At 47.7% G+C, this 21,480-nt stretch overlaps 1 protein-coding gene across 3 annotated transcripts; it reads right to left on the reverse strand.

Annotated features, from left to right (window-relative positions):
- Nucleotides 1-837: 837 nt before the first annotated feature.
- On the reverse strand, nt 838-20,554 carry GTPBP1 (GTP binding protein 1). 3 transcript variants are annotated; one of them, XM_086611067.1, is made up of 13 exons: nt 20,363-20,554; nt 14,797-14,908; nt 12,120-12,300; nt 10,705-11,053; nt 10,131-10,254; nt 8,090-8,204; nt 7,486-7,630; nt 7,161-7,343; nt 6,198-6,333; nt 5,438-5,616; nt 4,693-4,890; nt 3,518-3,559; nt 838-3,079 (listed from the first exon to the last, which is right to left on the reverse strand). In XM_086611067.1, exons 1-13 carry the CDS (start codon nt 20,552-20,554, stop codon nt 2,987-2,989), a joined length of 2,049 nt encoding a protein of 682 aa, XP_086467193.1. In that variant the 3' UTR covers nt 838-2,986. The 3 variants fall into 3 exon arrangements, with proteins under 3 accessions (XP_086467193.1, XP_086467194.1, XP_086467195.1); XM_086611068.1 differs by lacking the exon at nt 3,518-3,559; XM_086611069.1 differs by lacking the exons at nt 3,518-3,559; nt 20,363-20,554 and adding an exon at nt 16,585-16,616.
- Nucleotides 20,555-21,480: the final 926 nt, after the last annotated feature.

Here is a 21,480-nt window from a genome sequence, read left to right on the forward strand (position 1 = left end):
GCTCAGAGAGGGACACAGCAGAAAAACTGATATAGACAACAAAAGGGAAGGGATGGAGTATTGGGTGCTCAGGACCAAGGGCTCACGCGTAAACATGAGCAGAGGGTGGAGCACACTTCCAGCAGCATCGCCGACTCCCTGCTGGTGTCCATAGTGCCAATACAGCAGGAGCAGAGGGGCCAGGTGGGCCTTCGCTCCACCTACCACCAGCTCCCAGCCCAACACTGACCTGTGTTAGGAAAGGGCTGTGCAGGGCAGGAACCTATGAGATCCACTGAGGCAGGAAAAGGCCCATTCCAAGCACTGAAGAGTCCTGCTGTATTTACAGAAACAGGTGAGGTGCAAATGACTGCGCAGGCTCAGGGAAGCACAAGCTTAGGCAAGCCATGGAAGTGCTGTGCTAAATCTGCATCCTTCAGCAAAGTGTCTTGGATAGAGTGGGACCCAAACCATTTGCTACAGCCGTTCTTCACACACACGCACAAGTGCCTGCGTACACACCTCAGACAGCATCGCTCACACCGCGCAAGCGTTCTCATTTCACCACTCTGCCGCTGAGAAGCCCCAAATCTTGGGCAGAGTAAAAGCTGTGGGGGGCTGCGCAGAGGCTCAGCGGCGGCTCTCCCATGGCACGGCGAGCTCTCCCCTCCACCATCACTACAAACATGGCCGCCCCTCGTAGCCAGCGAAGGAGCATGGTGCAAAGCAAACGCGCTTGGTCTGGCTTTCGGTGTTAAAGCAGCAACTGCTGGTTTCCCAGAGAGACAGAAAGCAACAAGACATGCTTTTAACTTGGAACAAACTTTTTTAAAATTTATTTTATAGATCACACCAGCCTGAGTGATCTTTGAATGCTGGTCACAAAAGAGAGATCACACCACCTCCTTTGCACAAACTGAAGTAAACCCTCTTCCAGTCCCGGCAGTCTCCTTCATTTGGAGCACAAGGAATGAAGAAAGAGAAAACCGCCTGGAGCTCCTCGCTCCCCTTGGAAGCAAAGGGCAGTGAAATCACATGCAGTTCTATGCTGCTAGAGGGCCAGAAGACAAAGGAACCAGGCCCTCGTGCCCTGCTCAGCCACACTTCACACCCCTTCACAAGGCGGGTGCTATTAGTGTTGTAGCCGCCTATAGTTCCTCCCTCGCCAGGAGAGTGCTGGTATTTAGGCACATAGTTTGGAAAGGACTGTCTGACCTCCCCGCTGCCACCCACACTCACAGGCCACCGCAGTGTCTAAGGCACAGCACTCTCGGCCCCAAACCATGTTCCTCACCTCTCCAACACCACTTAATGCTCTTGGAGTGCTGGTGCTGGCATTGGGAGATGCACCCTCCCCACCCTCAGCCTGCTGTCCCTCAGTCGGCTTGAAAGCCTACCTCGAATCGCAAGGTGAACTGGAATGAACTCCACACAGGTGCCACAGTGTGAGAAACAGGAGCAACCCACTAAGGAGGGACAGAAATGTGTCCGTCTCCCTCGAATTAAAATAAAAGTCCTTCATTGGAGGAGGAAGCCCTCAAAGAAACCGAGGCTGACCGCACCTGCTAGGGAGAGCAACGATTTGCTGAGGATGCCACCTCCTCCCTCAAAATGCTACCACACTCCCACAGCTCACCACAAGCTGGCAGAGGATAACTCCTGTCCTCACAGTATCCAAGCAAAGAGGCAGGGTTAGAAGAAGAGAGATCAAAATAAGCAGGGAACCGATTGCCTGCACAACCCAGGGTTCAAAAACACGGTAACAATAAAGTTAATTCATAGACTGGCTTTGCATGGCCTTATCGAAGAAGCCAGAATTTGTCATTAAAAACCATCACAATCTTAAAGAAACGGAAGTCAGAAAAATTACCACATCCTTCCAAACCTGAAAGCACTTCTTTAGATTTGGTACCAGTTCATCATTGCCCTCTTTGGCAACGTCAAGAAGACAAATCCTACCTCTGCCATGGCAAAGTTTGGCCAGTGAGTTCCAGAAAAGATTCAGGAAATCTTGGAGCAAATAAAATCAAAGGGAGGTCATGTTTGCCCGGTGTCTCTCTTCCAAAGGTATATTACCACCTGTGACCTCTGTCTGTGGAGGTGAGAAGGCTTTCTCTGGCTCAAGGGACCGACCAAATGTTCCTGCACTACATTCTTAATACTGTCAATTGAGCTGCTGCAGCCTCGAGAGGCAGGTTAGATTTGCTCCTATGTGCACTGAACAAACAATAGGAAAAGCAACATGATGGGAAGGGGAATAGGATGGGCAAATGACTGCCCATTTAATTCCATCTCTAATTAAAATCTTCAGTGCTATTCATGTATTTGACAAGGATATTTAGTATAGGATTCTGCAACACCAGGAATTGCTTTCCAATTTGTTTCCCTCTTAGATCGCCAACTAATTAACTTTCTTACCACCTCCTTCCAACTTCAGTCACTATAACATTAAATTAAACTCACTTAGAAATAGTTTAAGACGGAGGGAATCCAGAAATGCAATTGGCACAGGGCCACAGTGGTGAGGAAACAATACCCTATGGAACCATCCTAACCAACATGTTTTAACCTTTGCAAGTCTGCAATTTCAGGTGTTTGACAACAACTCCTGGATCTGATAGAGCACACAGGAGGAGAGCAGCAAGTCCTGTGGACAAAACGGGGTGAGGGAGGAGGGAGGCAGCTAACTGGCTCTTCTCAGTTCTATCCAGACTCTCCTCTCATCTTCATGCACACAAAATATAATAAAAACTAAAAAGAATAAAAACTAAGCCCATGATGTACAAAAATGTGTTGATAGGGGGAGGAGGAAGGTGTCAGTTACTCAGTTCTGTGTGTCTTATCACCTTCATCAGCTTAGAAATTATGCTCCTCTCCATCACTTCCTTTGGGGAGGAGAGATGATTCTTCTGCAGCCAATCAGCTGGGATGGGTTTTGGTTTAAGCTGCTCCAGATCTTTTGGATAAGAAATGAAGGGAAGGAGAGGAATTCCTCAGAGTAAGAAATTCAGCAGCCACTGGCAGGAGTCACACAGGCTCCCTGAGACTTCACTTTATGACGCTGACCCCCACGTCGCCGGCCTCCTCCTCCGACTTTTGACTGAAAAACAAGACGACACACTGTAGTGCACAGAGACCTCTAAATCAGAATATCAACACAGCAGGAGTTCAGAGGGATTACACACACATCCAGACAGCAGAAGGGCAGTTGTGACTGATGGGCTTCCTACCCCTCCAGGAAGGAGATAAGGCAGACAGACACACCATGAAGGAAGGAGAAGAGACAGATCCAGCATGAAGTTCAGCCCTTCAAGCTGGGGAGGACCTGATTTCCCAATTTTCTGAACACTTCACTCCCAGGAGAGTCAGCAGGTGCCATGGGGCTCGGCACCTGGGAAATGGAGGCCTCAGGCTCCCTTGGCTTTGTGCAGAATGGAAGGAGAGCCCCCCACTCCCCCATCAGGCCTCTCTTGCTAACCTGACTGTTCCCAGCCTCAGGCCAGCAAGCCCACCGTTCTCTTTTAAAGCAGCCAAATACCTTATGGCCCTCACGGACGTGGGGCTCTTCATCCAGCGCAGGCTGAGGGGATGCAGCAAGGAGAGAGAGGCAGAGGTGAAACAACAAAACAAAAGAACAAATGCAACACAAACTCTCAGGGGGAGGGACAAAACAAAGAGCAAGCTGGGAGCACTACTTAAAACCACAGTGATGCTGCAACAAGACAAGGAGATGTGGGATCAGTAAGAAGCCACAGGCACATGCAAAGGGAGAGAACCCTTGCCAGAGGGCCCTCTTTCAGCAGCCGGCTTGGCTCAAGAGGCCGAGATTTTACCAACGACAACTAAGATGGCTAAAATTAAGAGGGGGAACACCGACCGGGTCTCTTGACAGAGTCAGTTCCTGAAACTTTCACTTCCTAGAGGAGTACACTAAAAGGAGAAGACCATGTAATAAAGCGAATAAATAGCTCCCAAAGCCTGTAGTTAGAATTGAGTTTCCATTCCTTTCAGACCAGAAAGGCTGGGTATCCTTCTCAGACAAGCTGAGCAGAGCTCAAACCAACTAAACTACCTAGATATAATTCTCTTGAAAGAGATAAGCCTTTCCTCCTCCTTGGATGTCTCCATCCTCCCTCCTTGACAGGACAGGCAACCTGTGTCTGATACTACTACTTAGGTTCTAATTTCTCTACCGTAGGGATGTTCTACCTCTCTTTCAGACAGCAGAGACCTATTCTGTGAGTGCGTGTTAGGTGCTTCGCTAGTTCAGCTACTGGATACATGGAGACACTTCTTTCTCACAAACACACTGAAGTAGTGAAACAGGTTGCCAAGGGAGGTTGTGCAGTCTTCCTCCTTGTAGGCTTTCAAGACATGACTGGATAAAACCCTGAGCAACCTGGCCTGACCTCACAGCTAATCCTACTTAGAGAAGGACGTTAGACTACACACTCCCTGAAGTCCAATCTGAATTGTCCCAGGACCCTAAGCTGCGAGCTGCTGCAAGGTCAGCCTTGAGGAGTCATCCAGTCAGAGAATTCTGATTTCTGCTGTAAGACTACTGATATTTCTATCTGTTTCTGTTGCACATTGAGTCCCAAGGTGAATTCAAGGGTATGACGGGATAACGCTTGTGCTTTAGAGTGCCCTTCCTCCTACAGATGAAATCAGGATGCAAACAGCTAGGACTGACATGGCATTTTCCTCACATACCAATGGTTGCAGGGCAGTAGGTGTCAGTGGTGCTGCAGCTATTGAGGAGGCCTCGTCCGCAGCTGCTGGGCCTCCAGCTGCCATCCCAGCTGGGGGAACACCATCCTCTCGTTTCGTAACAGCTCCCTTCTTGGTTGACTGCATCTTGATCTGCTGTGGCTTGGAGTTCATTGGCGAGTTATTAGTGGTCTGGAGTAACTGCAAATTACAAAGGGAGAGGTCAAAATCAGCAGGAAAATAGCTAGGCCAATATGGCAAGGTTCAATGCTGCTTTTTAACAAAAACCTTTGAGAGAATCGATACCAACAGCCATCAGGAGAAGAAAGCAGCAGAAGCTGCTCAAAGAAATCCAGGACCTTGAGCTGCCCTCAAGAACCTTTACAGGGTGGAAAGGGCCACTCAGCTGAGGTGACACTCAAAGGGCCACTTGGCTGAGGTGACGCTCAGCCCTCCAAAATAGGACTCCTCAAAGGGACCAGCTACGAGCTGTCACAAAGAGACCGAGCTGCAAGAACCAGAGGCATCTGGCTCACCCCCTGCCTTCACATTCCCTCATTCACACCAGCTAAGACCCACCACATGACAAAGCACATCGGTCATCTGCAGCCCATGTCAGGGCTGACGTTTGTGATCGAAGGATGGCCTCTTCCCTCAATTTTCCAGAGCTATCTGGATTCTCCTGTTGGCTTCCCAGCACCAAGAGCAGGTAATGGGCAAAAACCAAGTTGGACTCTTCAGCTTTTACCTTAGTGATGGTACCCACAGCTTTGGTGCGGCCTTCACGGAAGACCAGACGCTGGTCTATATGCAAATATTCCGGGGTTTTGATGAAGCGAAAGTGCACTGTGGCTTTGTCTCCTGTCCGCAGGCAGTCCTTGTCCATGCTGAGGATTGTGGCCGTCTGACGGATGCTGCCACAATGCACTGTGAATGTAATGCACAAAGGCTTTCAACAGCCAGTTCCCTTCGCAGAATAAGCTTTGGACAGACATTTAAGGCAGCTCTTGCTACCCTACAGCTGACAGCACTGAGTTTGCACTGTAAAAATCTACTGTGTACCGAAGGCTATACAGGTCACACAGCTGCCTTTGTTCAATCCTCAAAAAGAAAACATACAAGCTATAACAGTTGCCTTTGAACAGAGACTTTCCTGAAGCATCATCAACAGAAACCTACACACCAAAGAGTCAGGCTAGAGAGCAGGACCTAAAATGAGTGTCTCAGTCAGCATTTGAAGCAGAAGAATCTTTGCACCATGGACACCTGACTCAGGCAGGCTCCAAGCACACTTGGAGTCACACATCTCCTTTTTATCTACAGCCTCCCCCACTCTACTCTGTCAGCTCCCTCCCCTCTCTGTAACACATTGCTGAGAAAGGTCAAACCAGAAACTATGGTTTATATTCAGGCTGACAGAGCCATCAGGAGAAAAATTCTCTTGGTCTAGAGCCAATAGAAACTATTATCACTGGGAGACAAAGACGAAATAACACTGAGACACATACCCATGGCCTGATATCGTGGGCTGATGGTGGTGGGGTGATGGAGCACCAGAATCTCTGCTTCAAACTCCCATGATGCTTGTGGATTCAGGCGGGGTGACACCATTACCATGCCTTTCCGGATGGAAGAACGCTTGATCTAAAAAGCAGAGACACAAAAAACCTTAAGTGTGATTCTCCACGGAAGACGATTTGCTTCTCTGGCTGACTACATCCAGAAGGATCCTAAGGGATTTCATAGATATTAACTCATGTTCACCAGAGGGCAAAGCCAGAGCTGTTTAGCAGTATGTAACGATGTTATGCAAAGGTTGGAAAAAATCCAAGTACAGCTGAAGTTTCTAAGGAGGCTTCAGTTAGAGCGCTGGGAATGCTGGACACTGACACAGAAGTTTTAACTCACTGATCCTTTAAGAGCAAAACATACATCCTGGTTGCACATTACCCAAGCAGATGATCTCTCTGAAAGCATGATGTCTGTTAACACAAAATGGTAAGACTGAACACATGAAGTTTGATAAAGCTTAAACTACATTCCCTTAAAAAAAAAAAAAAATCAGTGCAGCTTCTATCGACAGAAGATAGAAGAATCGCATCAAATTTTTCTAATTTTTAAACCCCAAATCATGCAGCTGGTCCTACAAGTTGAGAGGAACAGCGTAAATACCCTGCCTAGGCCACTAACATGCTTGCAGCACAAGAGGAGGCTTCTCTGACAATGCCTCTGCTTTGTTACACATCTCCAACACTATTCCTCATGACTTTGGGCCACACTGCTATTACCTGGCAGCTGTCAGGTGGAGCAACTGGGACACAGGACCCACAGAGGTTCTGTGGAATTTTAACACACTGTGAAATGAAGCAGCTAAGGTTTGCCAAAGCAGTCTGACTGCAGCAGAACTCCAAGAGCCTTCTAAAATTAAGAGGGCGGTTCCTGTTCTGGGAGTCTACAGCAGATCACCTCACCTTTTTCAAAGCGAAGGAGGCAGTCTGACCTCCTCGCACTTCTTTGACAGGCATTCTCTTGCGGTGGATGGACTTGACAGCAATAGGTAGGAAGTTGCCAAGGGGATCTGGCCCCAGCAGCAGGGTGTCATTTAGCTTGATTAGGCCTCTCAGTGTTGTCCCAGACACAACTGTTCCTACACCCTATGTCCAAAAAGAAAAAACAGTAATTGGGGTTACTCGACCATGCGAGCAGAAGAGCTCTAGAACTCCCCTCTCTAGGGAAGATGCCTTCTTCAATCTGAAAGAGGGTGCAGAAGATTCTTCCAAATACCAGGCACCTTACCGGGACAGAGTAAGTATCATCTATTTGGAATTCTGCTGGCTCTTCTTCCCTGTAACTGGTCCGTGGAGACAAGAGATTAAGAAACATCTTCAGCAAATCTAGGTTCTCCCCGGTAACATTTGAAATCTGGAAAATTGGGCACATCCTGTAACAGAAAATTGACGAAAATGGAGTTAGTTCACCTCCCTACCTGGAATTCCACATGTAGGGAGACACCCAAAATCTTGGGACTGAATTCAATACACAGTGCTAGGAAAGGAGGGTCTGGCAAGCAGTCAGATGCACAACACCCCATGTTTGAAAACCTGCAACATTGCCCCTGCCTTCTAATGGCATTCAGGAATAGGTGTAAGGTTCCAGGACTGAAGGAAGTTGAATACCCTGCCATCTTCTGCAGACTGCCCAGAAGCAGCCTCTCATTTCTGTCTCAGAGAGGGGAACACAAGCAGGTCAATCTCAGAATCAACACATTCTTATGGAATCAACACACCACATGGCAGATGCAACCTTCACACATCTAGACAATGGGACTTTCTTTCTGAATCTTCTCACCCGGTCTCCAAATAGGATTGAAAGAGAAACGACTCTCCTCTACTCCCGTTACCTCTCTGAGCTGAAGTTGGAGGCTGTTACAATGACATCATCCTTGCTCTGAACCAGCACGGGAATCTTCCTGCACCCTGGGGACTTCAGCAGTCGCTGTAACAGCTTCAGGGTTTCTTAAAGGGTGAAATGAATATTGTTAGGGCAGCATCTCCTGTCTTTACAAATCGCTTTTGTGGGGTCTCTCCCCGAAGGGAGACTGGTGGTCTTGCCAAAAACAGACAGGAGAAGATGGCTAAAGGTGCGTGAGTGAGACTGAGTTTGCTGCAGCCCAGGTGGGACTTAGGAGCCATTCCATCTTCCATTTCATGCCAGCTAGCCCACTGCCAAGCGACACCATACATGAACAGACATACATGTTTGCACCTCCAAGTGCAATGCTGTGAAGTAGACGTTTTATTACTGTCCATAAAGTAGCTTTAAGCAGTTACAAGGTATTTCCTCTTCCTATAAAGGATTTTTTATATGGAACTCAATGAAAACCAGCAGTACTCAGGAATTTGAATATTTAAGAATATGCGAATTAGAAATCAATTTTGACCAAACCTCAACACACTTTCCCTGGCAATCAACCTGCCCTAGAAGGTTAGAGAAGCATGAAAGAGGTAAAGATCACCATCACAGACTACAACAGTGTAGGTGGACCAGATTCAGAAATAAATACTTTGGGACAAATCTCATGGCTCCCAACTTTGATCTTTTGCCTCTTTTTAACTTATTTTCTAAGCCTCATATCTATGAGCCAGCAGGGGCATTACCTGATGCACTAGCATCAGTCTCCTGCAAAGTGCCTTCAAATAAATGAGAAGAAAAAAAAAGGCTATTAAGGGCTTAAAAGAGCAAATCATTTATATTCTCCAATTGTCATCCAATTAGATGTTTTTTGTCAACAAATGATTGCCTATGGGAAAGTAATGTTTTGTATACAGAAACACAAACATCTAATCATGCCATCTGCTCTCCACAGATACACTTGAGCCAAATCTTGTGTCTGTTTAATTTAAACAGAACATGACACAGGAGTGGCTTCTCCCAAGAGCAGCTCTTCTCCCCTCACCCGAGCCAAACATTCTCCTTCTTTCCCAGTTGTTATCTTGCGGTCAAGCCTTACATTTATTTGCCAAACATCTATAATAGAGACGTTTAGATTATTTTCTGATCACATGCATCTATCCACCTGAAACATATTTAGGATTTTTGCAATACTGAACTAATCACAGACAGTACTGGGAGCATTCACTTCCCTGATTCTTAGTATGCTTTAAAAAAAAAAACATTGCTCCAATTGACCACAGCATGTTCCTGAAGGTGTGAGAAATGCATCAAGAGAATTTTAAAGGCGAGAGTTGGTCACAGCCTGAAAAAGTGTCAAGCACAGGTTAAAGGGACACTGCTGGGGTTAGAGGTGCTGCTTTAACTGCTGCTGAGCAAAAAAGTTGCTAGCCCCTGCTGCACAAGCCATCCCTGCTTGTGTCTAGTCCAGTCCTGTTACCATAGCCCACATATACAGCTGCTTTGAACCATGATTTATTAAGTGTTGGTTGGTTTTTCAGACAGAGGAAGGAGCTGCTGTAGTTATGCCAGCGTGTCCGAGAAGTGTTCAGGTGAGCAGGATGTAACAAGCAGCTGCCCCTTCACCTGACGGCTGCTGGAGAACAAGTTAGTTCACAGCTTAAGATCATGCTCAAAGTGTGGGCAAGGAGGAAAGCATCTTTCAAGAGAACTTTCAGACTTTCCCTCCAGGTTTAAATACACAGAGAGAAAGTAAAGCCACAATTCTAACTGTATGCTTCTTCCCTTAGAGCTCCTGTAGCAAACACTTTGGGGTTGTCCAGCTAAGTCCCCCAACTTGGGTAACTTTGAAATGGTGACAACAAGTGAACTGCCTGCAAAATGGGCAAGGGAAAAGGATAGATTTCTGGAAGGTGTTTAAGATGCAGTTGAAACCAGACAAAGCAGCTTTCCTTCAGCAGTAATTCCTCAACCCAAGCAGAGGACAACAGAGGTAAGAAACAGCCCTGGAGAGAGCTTGTTGGACTCACCTTGCAGGATGTTGGCAGGGCACATGTCGATCTTGGTCACCACAACAAAGACAGGAACATTAAGTGCAAGAGCTAGACCCAAGTGCTCCTTGGTCATTCCAACAATTCCAGCATTACTGCCAACCTATACCAGGGATACAAGACACACTGGGATGTAAACGTTCCTCCTGCAGTGAGCGGGGTTACAGAGAAGGTCTTGTGTCTGTTGCACAGTAGGCTGTGATTAGGTTGTAGATATGTCACCGGGACTGTATGAGCAGACCCAGCCCATTTCAAATACTGTTGGACACTGGCTAAGGACTCATTACTCCCTAATTTTAGCAAGGTGTTATGGAGTTTAGAAATCTTTCAGTTTTCGAGAATTATACATCTTGTGTCTCTTTGTGACTGACAGTTCTGGGGCGCTTGTCTCAGAGCCCTGTCTGGATAACCACAGTGGCTGCTGCTCTCCGCCTCTGTGAGATGCTGCCTCCCTCCGCAACCCCACAGGAACTTTGCAACAGGAAAGTTGAGGTTGTTCAAGCTGTGAACAGCACTGCTCCTGCTGACACCGTAAGTCTGTCTTGCTACCTACCATAAGCATGCAGAAGTCAGGTAAGTGGCCAGTCATGCCAAATACGGTGGTTTTCAGGTACTTTTCGTGACCAGCCAGGTCAATGAAAGTAATGACCTTGGTGGATTTCTCACAGATCTTTGTCCATTCCAAGCTGCCACCATGGCTGTCGGGCTTGTTCACCACATTGCCCTCACTGTCGAAGCCCAGAATGTCATTGCCCACGCTGCTGGTGCGGCCTGACTCAATCTCGTGCTTATGGCGGAAGAGCTTTTGCCGAGCAAAGCCTCGGCCGTTGTCTAGTTCTCCATGTGTCAAGACACCCAGCAACGTGCTCTTTCCTGCATCCACATTGCCAACCACTGCTACCCTGAAGGGGAAAGAAAAAAGAAACCTAGTAAATCTGATACCTGAAGAAACAAACAAACAAACAATGGAAAAAAAACCCCAAACACTACTGCTCCTGCAAGTTACTAGCTTTTTCTCGCTAACCTTCGAAGAGAGATTCAAAAATGTTGAACCTTCACAAGCAAAGCAGAGATTCTTTCACAGTGATTAGGTAACACAGGAGATCGCAGGCTTTGCGGACTGGGATGCGGAAGGCTGTGGAAACATGTCGTTGGTGCCCAGGACACAGACAGTTGAACCCAACATTGCTTGATGCTATATAGAATATTTCTTGTCCAACTCCTCGCCTCTGCAATCCAACACATACACTGTGGCAATTCAAAAGAAAGTCTAAATCCCAACTTGGTCTAGAATACCTCTGCCTTCTTCATGTTTGTCACATTGCAATAGCTTTCTGTGCTCTCCCTAGCACTTGATTTTAAATTGCTGTTTCCAGAAAAGGAAAAGCTCAAACAACAATGAAACGGTTTAGGGGAAAGCCCCCTCCTACAGCAACCTCCATCCTTGTCCCTGATATAGGTGGCTATTAGGGCTGTTGGCAGACATTGTCAATCCATTCCATCCAGTTCTGGGCTGACTCTCAAATCGTATCACACCAGCTGTTACATGCTCATTAAAAGGTGACTTGAAGCATCACAGTCTTGGAATAGAATTGAACCCTTAGTCAAAAATATTGTACTCCAGCAGCGTGCATATATGCACACAAATACAGACACTCGTGCACATATAACTCCCTACCAGGATTCTGGCACACAAAAGATCCCCAAACAATGAAGTTGTCACCCAGACAGCAATAGCCCTCAGCTAAACACAGGCAAATCTCCACAAACAGTTTGTTCACAAAAGAGACAGCAACAACATCAAAAAGGCGATTTCGTTAGCAAGGAGTGGTCAAGCTCAATTCTCTTTGTTGGGTAGCTACAACACCCAGACTCGAATCAGCGTTGCTGGCTCAGCATCACGGACTGCTCACACGGTAGAAATGCAGCTGGGCTGCTGACTAACCCTGTCTCCACCCGGCTCCTCACCTGACCTCCAGGAAGTCGTTGTCACCCACACGCTTCCGAACAAGGTAGTCGCGCACCTTGCCCCCTGCCTCCTGGTGCTCCCGCAGGAGGATCACATCTGCCTCGATCTGCTCTGCCATGCTCTTCAACGTGGCATAAGATGCTTCCATGTCTGCCTCGCTCAGACCATATTCAGTCCCATCTAGTGTGATGTTGAGGAAACAAAGGACAGTCAGTGAGCACCACCTTGCAACGGCCGGCAGGAATGTCATCCTGCTGTGGATTCCCACACCAATCAGGATTTATAGGTGGACTGGAGATGTCAGCCATGTAAACAGAATAAGCATCCTTTGCCCAAAATAAAAAAAAGGACTGTCTTCGCTCTGAGTCTTAAAAGATACTAGAAAAGCAGCATCTTTCATCTAGAGGAGTTTTCCTCACAATTTCTACAAGCAACTACTTAGGGATTGGCAAGAAAGACATGTTTCTGTCTAATTCCCTTACTTCACATGCTGAAGGTACTTTGTGTGCAATTCCCTTCAGTCAGATACAACATCTCCTCTCTCATGGCAATAAAGGGGAAAAGCATTAACAAAACAAAAGCTCTGACTGAAGTATCACCACAATTAACCAGTGAACGTGGGACCAATTTAAACAATCGGCTTATTTTATAAAACCATGTCCCAAGTGCACTTTTTCTGCAAGCCTGGCCTGCACAGCAATTTCTTTAGCCCCCACGTACTCCGGTTACAAAAACGTTTTTGGCCTGTCTCACTGCCTTCATCCTGGCACTTGAAAGAAATGCTGACAAGCACACAAAGCCAGAAAAAAAACAAGGAAGCACTGCTGCCTCTGAGCAGCCCACCTGAGCAAAGAGCTGACAGTCAGAGCAATCGAGTGGCAACTACCTAGACAATTTAAAGGCCATTACAGCTCTCCGATTCTCTCCTAACCCAGGTGCTGAGAAGCTGTACAGATTTCAGGCCAGAATCTCCTCTATGGGTAAAAAAAAATCAACAACAAAGGTGGACAGCCACATTGCACCTGGATGACCAAAGCTATTGCTGTGTGTGCATTCATATGCATGGCTGACTCATCAGCTAGTGAGCAGTAACTGCAGTTTGCATGAACCACTCCACAGCTCTACAAGTAAGAGTTGCTGGGTGTTTTCCAACCTAGCTCATAAGCAGGCTGAGAAGCTGTTGAGATGGTGGGGAAAAAAAGCACCACAGCTGGGGTCTTGGGTCATAGAAAGGGAATGAGAAGTAGGGAACAGGAGAGGGTAAACGCCAAGGGAGAAAGGGACGGGTCACTACTGATGAAGCAGTGAGCCTCCTGGCAGTCTTCATTCACTTCTCAGTCATCTGAGTTGGGTATCCATGATGATCAAAATCACAGACACTCAAAATGAATGAGAAGGAAGGACGGTGGCAGAGATCAAGATTTTTTTCTGTTGGCTACTATTTCCAGTTTACAGGAAAGATCTCCATCTTCCTTGACTATGCAGCAACCCAAAATGAAGTCAGAAGTTTTAGCTCACACTTTAAGAAACAAATGCCTGCTTCTAAGTACATCACTGCAACAACCACCAGTTAACACCCACACAAGGTATCCTAGAAGAGAAAGCAGTTACTAGCCCGACTAGCTAGACCTCCCTGAAGATGTGGTTATCCCAAACACCAAGAATTCAGACTACATGTGGGAATCTCGCTTGGACACAAGACTATTAGCTCTGTGATATTGGCTGCACGACCACTGGCCTTCTAATCCTGTCTTCTCTTCTATGTCAACTGCTTCGCAAGACACCAAGAAAACCCAAAAAGCACACAGTTCAGAAGTAACAAAACTCTCTCCCTCCATTATCTCAGCCAACCCTGGCACTTACAGCCAGGGTTTTGCATTCTTCCTCAAACATGGTAACTAGTAGAATGTTTTATCGTAACAGTTTGATATCCAGCAGATACCGAATATATTTGAAACGTGCCTTAAGCCTTCTGATAACCATAGACAATTTATTTTCATTCAAAAAAGAAATTTCAATTTCAAAGCAAGGCCATGTTCAGTATTATTTTACCAGCATCAGGTGCAAATATTCAAACTGTGAAAAAGAATAAAATGGTAATCCACGCTAACTGCTAAAATCTGCAAAGGCAAATGACAGCAATTACACCTGAGTTAACGTGACAATAAATGCCTCATGCTGAGAAAAGGAAAATCTTTCTCTCCACAGTACAGACACACACTAACAAAGAAAGTCAGCAGCATATATTGTGGCTATCTGAAGTATTTCCCAATACATTCCCGTGGGGCAAAAATTTTGTTATTTACGATGGAGTAAATACAAAACCAGAACAGAACAAGACCTCCATCAGACATCAAGGACTTCTGTGCTAAAACTGTTACTATAATTCCAGATCCTTCGTCTTTTCTTGGTGAGCCCAGACAACTTGTGCCTTATTTCCAAAAAAAGAACGTGCATGATTTTATACAGAAAATATGTTTAGCTCCGCTACGTAAGACAGTTGCTGGTAGGAATAAAATAAAAGAATCTGTCCCACATGTTCTGCTATACTTTATGGAGGTTTCCAAGTTACTCTGGAGAAGTAAGTACTACCTTCAGCAGCAGTCCAGTTAAATGAACTTGTTTTTTCTTATAATTTTAATGTTTTCTGTTGTTTTCCTGAGGAACTATACTCACCTGATCCTTGACCAATGACATAGATGGTCTCCCCACATCCCTCATCAATTCTTTCTGACATCTGCCGGAGCAAACTGTCATACTGCTCTGAAGTTGGACTCACCATCACCAGCTGGAAAAAAGATTAAATAACCATTTGCAGATGCCAAGCAAACAATTTCAAAACCAGCTTCAGTTATAAGGACAATCAATCCGTGTGCTTTACTGAAAGAGACAGGCTCTTTTTTAAGGACCACTTTCTAGTGGTTTGGTTTTGTTATTTTGGGGTTTTTTTAAGCAGCTTTGCTGACATCTATTTCCTTGTGACACTGCACAAGGTTATTTGCCTGAGCTCAGAGTTCATTTATGTTGGAGGATATACTTCAAAGCAAATAAGAATACCAAGCATCTCATTTTGAAGCAACCAATGTTTAAAAGCCACATTTAAGTGAACATCCCACTTCTACTTCCGTGTAATATGTTTCCATGCAAGGAAAACAGAAAGGGGAGGAGATACTCTCTCCAAAGAAATTCCTTAGCTGGCTACTCCACAGTCTCTGCTGCAAAGAGTGCTGCTGCTCGCCCAGAGCATGACAGGACAGCTAGAGGAAGCTAGCCAGACCTCACAGCAGAGCACACCTAGGCACCAAAGCCTAGAGCATCTCATAAGTCTTTCACATACTTGATCTCTCCTTTTGTTTTCTGAGGCGGCACAGAGGAAGGAGAGAACGCAAATAAGGATTATTTTCAAACTCCTAACAAAACTTCAGGTACTTTGCACTACAATGCTGACAGGCAGATATACAAAGCAGTTTGTACGAGCATATTTGGATGTTTCATCAGCGGAGAGCTGCAGTTTTGCAAGCCAGTGGCTGTGTTACCAACAAGCTTTGACTGCAGTTATTGCAGCAACCACAACTTCCTTTGTCCTTCCCTGCAGAGGGATCAAGAGAAAGAAAAACTGGACAGAAACAAAGAGGAAAATGAGGACAACAAGAGAGTTTCTGGCAAAAACCTGCATCACTCATACAGTACAGCTGAGGACACCTGCACAGAGGCCTCCACCGAGTGGTCACACTGATGACAAGTCTTGGCAGTGGCAATGATGTCTTGGCAGTGGCAGACCAAGGAGACATTCGTCACCCATTCAGGATCAAAAAGCTACCTGCTCTCTAGCTGCCTCCAAGATTACAGATCTGCTGATGGCCAAGCATCCTGCTACAGTGGCTCAATAGCTGTTGTGATTGAGATATGGATTGCTGTTAAAAAAGCACTTTTAGTACGAGTTGTAAAGCCTAACAACTACCAATAGCCCTATGGGTAGACACACCTGTGCCATGCCACAATACTCAAAGAAATCTGTACTTCCACTAGTTGTCCTTACATACATGCTTGAAAATCATGCCCAGAAAAATTTATTTCCCTCCACTATGCACTACGGCCAGTCTGAAATCCATGCTATGTTTGCTTAAAGCACATGGTCTACAGCAGTTCACAATGATTACATCTTCAAGCCTGTGTAACGCACTACTAACGCAGCCTGACTTGCTAGCACGGCTAACAAAATGTACATTCAAGGAGGAATTATCTTTACCACCTACTACTACTACCTAGGTGAAGAAGACCTTGATTAGAAATCTAGAGGGTAAGGGAACCAAAAACCCGACAACTAATGCTTAAGCAACTTCCAAAACTACAGCGATCCATCCATCTGGAAAACTGAAGCACAGAAAGCAAGCACTGTCAAGAAGGTTTAAGGCAGCCAAAGCAATGCTTTCCTCAAAAGTTAATGGTCACAAGAGCACATACGTGTCTGTGAGGGCCAGACAGCTACAATGACCTTCACGTGCGTAATTTAGATGCGTGCCCTACCTAAGCCTTTGAACTACTTGGCATGGTCTGCAAAGGGTAGCAAAGCACTCCGATCTAGAATGCCACATAGTCTTTCTATTTTGTGCTACAAAAGACTTGAGTTTTGCCCCTACAAGTTGTTTGGATTTGGTTTGTTTTCTTCTTAAAGGAGACCATGGGATGTAAGTGTATTCAGAGGAAAATCAGCTATTGTTTGGAGGCCTGATCAGGAGAGGAATGAAAGGCTATGTATTGCCGGGTAGGGCTTGTTTCGCCCAGCAAGCATTTTCAGGAATTCCTGGAAGCACAGCAGACAGGCTCACTGTACAGGCTAGTGCACCAGCACTGGTCAGGGACTCAGGAAGATCTATTAAACAGACTGTCACACACATAAAGGTCAATAAAATAACCGGGGCCACTAGTGTATAGGCACACTGATTTCAGTTTCTTCAAGTCTCATCACCAGCTTCGTTTTCCTACGAGTTCAAATGCTTCATCAGTGTGAGTGGGCAGGGTCTTGATGAAAGTATCAGGGGACATTTCAGCTGAGCAGCTGGCTGCAGCCTTTCTTCATGGTGCCAGGCAGGAGGGCTAGGGGGTCAAACGGCACGGTACCCACACGTGGTCAGGTTGCACAGATCAGAACACTGTTCCCGTACTCTGCTGCTTTCACTGCCGCGCAAAGGTGCTGCTGAAGGGTGTTCCAGTGGTAAAGTGCTGCCCCAAAACAGCATGAGTCCTCCAAAGCCTACCCTGGGGCCGACGAAGCTTACAGCCGATCTGATATAGCAGGATGTCAAGAGAAGGATGTGCACAGCTTTCACGGATCACACTTTCCAATGCCATTCAGTATTTCTAACAGCTGCTTCTGCAGCCCCCAGCTGGTTCTGCAGTTTCCTAGGTCACTCACTGCAAGACTTTACTTGCTGTTCTGAAGACCTCTTTAGCTAGCTTCCTGGACAGAGGGAGCCTGTTCTTTGCAATCTCCTTGGTCAGAGAGCATCTTGGACTCTGCTTTTTTCCGCTTTTCGCTTCTGTGCAATCCCCTCCATGCTTGCACTACGTATTCACGTTTTTCAGAGGTTTTCATAAAGTCAAAAAATTTTGCTGTTGTTCTTTCCACTTTGCCAGGCATTAAGCAGTTAACAGTAGGAGCCATGTGGGTCTAGCAACCTCAGATTTCCTATAGGGCAAAAAAGTAACAACGAGTTATTGTTTTATTCTCATGACAGTAGAAGGAAATACATCTCACAAGTTTGAGATGCCATCTCTGAAGTCCCTTCCCAGTCTCTGGGAAGAAGTGTCTTTTCTCACCAGTTTTGGGATTAACATACACCAAAGGTGGGTAATAGCTACAGCTGTCTGAGCTTACTCCAGGGGGACAAGATGGACTGTGCCATTCTGCACTGCCCAATGGCAAGCAAAAGGCCATACTATTAATTAACAGCAATTTCAAGGCATCAATGAGATTGAGCTCAGGCTCTATCAGCACTTGTCCAGGGAGGCCTTAGGAAAAAAACATCTCCTATTTGTAAGGCAGCCAAACTATACAGATTAAGGGCAAATCAAATCCTATGCAGTATGTAGTGCTGTTCATTATTGGAATAACACAACCTGACATTTTGCATGGCTGGAAGGCCACCACCAGGGGAAAGGCACCTTCTGTAATGTCATATTTTGCTTCCTATTTGCTGTGGACATACATAGTTCAAGTGAGTCAATGTAGTATCGGTTTCCCTAATAGCCTTGTGTGATACGTTTTTGACCTGAAAGATGATTGCTACTGCAGTGTGTTAGTAATGAAGGGAAAACAAACACGCATTAAGATCGACACGACAATGAATTTTTGCTGATGAACAGAACTGTTTGCTTGACCAGCCGATAAGGTACAGTTGGCAACAGAATCCCAAAGCATTCCACTCTAAAAAGAGCACACCTTACACTGAACACACTGAGGGAGGACTAGGAGAAAAGAATGTAACACAGTGAGGGGGTGGGTCAAACCAGGACAGAAGCAGCAGCTAGCAAACAAACTGCCTGCAGCGAGAATCATCATTTTAAGCAGGAATTGGAAGGCAGCAATTTAACTGGGAAGGCAGAAAAGATGGAGGGACTAGCTCTCATCCAAGATAGGGATGAATGAAAGGTCTAGGGAAAAGATAGCAGGTGTACAATGCTGTATGGAAAAGTAACTTGTAATAACTGCCAAAAAAATGCTTACCTATCACCTCCATAGCGCCTGCAGATTTCTAGGAACGGAAGACGGCCTGACAACACAAACAGCTGTGGGAGATGAGCATTCCTCTCTCTTCGTCAGAGTTTTGGTCAGGTTCCTGGCTCTCAAGAATCAGTGACACAGCTCTTGATGTACTCCTGTACCCTCTTCCTCATCAGTCACGTCCAAGACAAAGCACAGATCGATATTGGCATCCTGTATCAAAATCTTGTCCAGCTCATTAAGGTATGAACGGGTGGCTCAATAAATACTGCAAGTTTGATTTCTGTCCTTTATCTTCGTAACATTTGTTTTAACACAGTAATGCACTGTAAAAAATCTAGTCATCTCCTCAAAAACAAACGTTTCCACATCCACATACCACAATTCCTCTCTATTTCCCCACAGAGGGCAAGAAAACTCGGGACTTTGGAACAACTCCAGCTGGAAGCATGAAGAGGAGGGATGGTAGGAAAACAGGAGGAAAAACCAGCTATGCCGACTTCTGGATCACACAATTACAGGTGGATTGACCAAGTTTTCAGGAGACTTGAGAGTGGGAGATGGCATTACAATACATCAAATCCTTGGCAGCAAAAGGTATACAGTTACAGAGATCAGCCAAGTAGGACAAAATAGAAGGCGGCATGGGAAGGCAGCTGATGTAGTCTGTGGCGGGCCCTAGCACATGCATATTACTACAATGTACATTCCAACAAGATGCAAGTGAGAACTGACACAAATAAGACCACCACACAGTTTTGTCACTTGGATGACAAAGTGACGTTTTAGCAAGGAAACGCCTAAGGTGAACAAAACTTTTCCTGTTGACATAACCCAGCTTGCAAGAGCAAGGCACCTTTGTTGCCGAGCCCCTGTGCTCAAAAGTTACGAGCTCTGACCTGCTTTTATGATTGTGAAGAAAGCCCCAGGAACTACTACGACTAGCAGCAGAGGTAACTACAGAGAACCATCGCAGAGGAAAAACGCTAGCGAGACGTTAAAGCAGCTGTCAGCTTCAAACCCTACACTTGCTGAGAGGATGCAACACCCGCTGCACGTACTTCCCGGAGGAGCCGAGGAGGGGAAGGAGCAACAAGGACAAGCCTGCCAGCACCCTCCGCTCTCAGCTCTTCGTAGCTCAACTTTACCGCACTTCTCCCGGCCGCCTCCCCACGGCACGGCGGGCTCTGCCCGCCCGGCCCTCCGCGCCCAGACGGGTGATGCCGGGCGGGGCGGGGGAGCCCCCGGGACCCAACTCCAGCCTGCCAGGATGGCCCAGGGTAACATCCCCTCCCGACGGAGGCAGGCGGGCCCCCGGCCCCTGGCTCTCCTGCGGTGATGGGAGCGGCGAGGAGAGGGACTGGCCCCGGCTGACGGGCTGGACCCGACTGACGGGCCGCTCCGCTCCGGCTGGGCCAGAGGGCCGCCCCACGGGCAAGGCAGCCACCAAGGAGAGGGCAGCGCGAGGCCCGGCGAGGTGATGGCGCTCGCCGCCGCCCGCCCTCCCGCCGGGCCTACCTTGCTGGTAAGGTCGATCTCGGGCTCGCCGTTAAGAGCCTCGCCGTCCTCGGCGTCGAAGGTGGCGCGGAGGGGGCAGGCGGCCGCCGCCACGCGAGGCCCCCCGCCCGGGGAGCCTGGCTCCGGGGCGAACATACAGGCCGGCACCGGGGAGCCCCCCATCGGGGATCGGCTCCGTTCCGCCGCCGCCATCTTCCTTGCCCCGGCCCTCTTCCCCCACCCCCTCCCCGTGCCCGCCCCTCCGCCCCGGGAGGCGCGGCGGCCCCGCCCCTGGCCCGCCAAGGAGGTGCCAGCCAATCACCGGCGACGGAACGGGTGGATTAACCTGTAGCCACGACGACGGCGGGCGGGGCAGTTGTCATTCATGAGGGAAAGCCACGCCCCCGCGAAGCGCGCGAAGCCAATGGAAGAACCGCTGCCAGCTCGACTTGTTTTCTACACATACAAACATAACAGAGCCCGCTCGACGTATCCGGTGCTCTCTACCCAATAGGAGAGCTGGCTCTCGTAACAAACAACCCTAAAGGCCAATCGGATAAAAAGACTCGAGAGAGTGGGTGGGACTAAGCCGCTGCCACCGATGGGCAGCCCGCCCCGGTGGGTGGGTACTCTCTCAGGCTAGCCGATGAGAGAGAGAGGAGATTTTTCACGGACAGATGTGTAAGCCAATGGAACGGGGAGGAAGCGCGCCGGGTGTCCCTTCAAGCCGCGGGCCCGGGTGTCCCGGCCGGGCACTCCGCTGAGGTGCCGGCAGCTCCCGGGGTCGGCAGAGGGGCTCGCCGCCCCCTCAGGCCTTTGGCACCTGACAGAGGCCCCTCCGCCCTGCGAGCCCGCGGTGTTCAGACCACAAGGGACAGGCCCGCGCGGGCCGCCGGCAGGACGCCAGCGGTAGGGAGAACATCCTGCCCGCTGGGGGATTTTGGGGGCTGGCAGTGACCCCGAAGCGGCGGGCTGGCCGGCGGGCAAGCTGTCCATCCTGCTCCTCCGCCAGGTCACGCATCCGCTCCTCAACTGCCACAAGCCCCAGCTTGGCACACAGAGAAGTCGGGGAGGGCTTATGTTTATTCACCAGGTGGTAAACCACTTCCGTTGCCCCGGCTTATTTATCGCTGCGTGAG

Source organism: Tauraco erythrolophus, chromosome 4 (genome assembly GCF_009769465.1).
Source record: "Tauraco erythrolophus isolate bTauEry1 chromosome 4, bTauEry1.pri, whole genome shotgun sequence".
Taxonomy (NCBI): Eukaryota; Metazoa; Chordata; class Aves; order Musophagiformes; family Musophagidae; genus Tauraco; species Tauraco erythrolophus.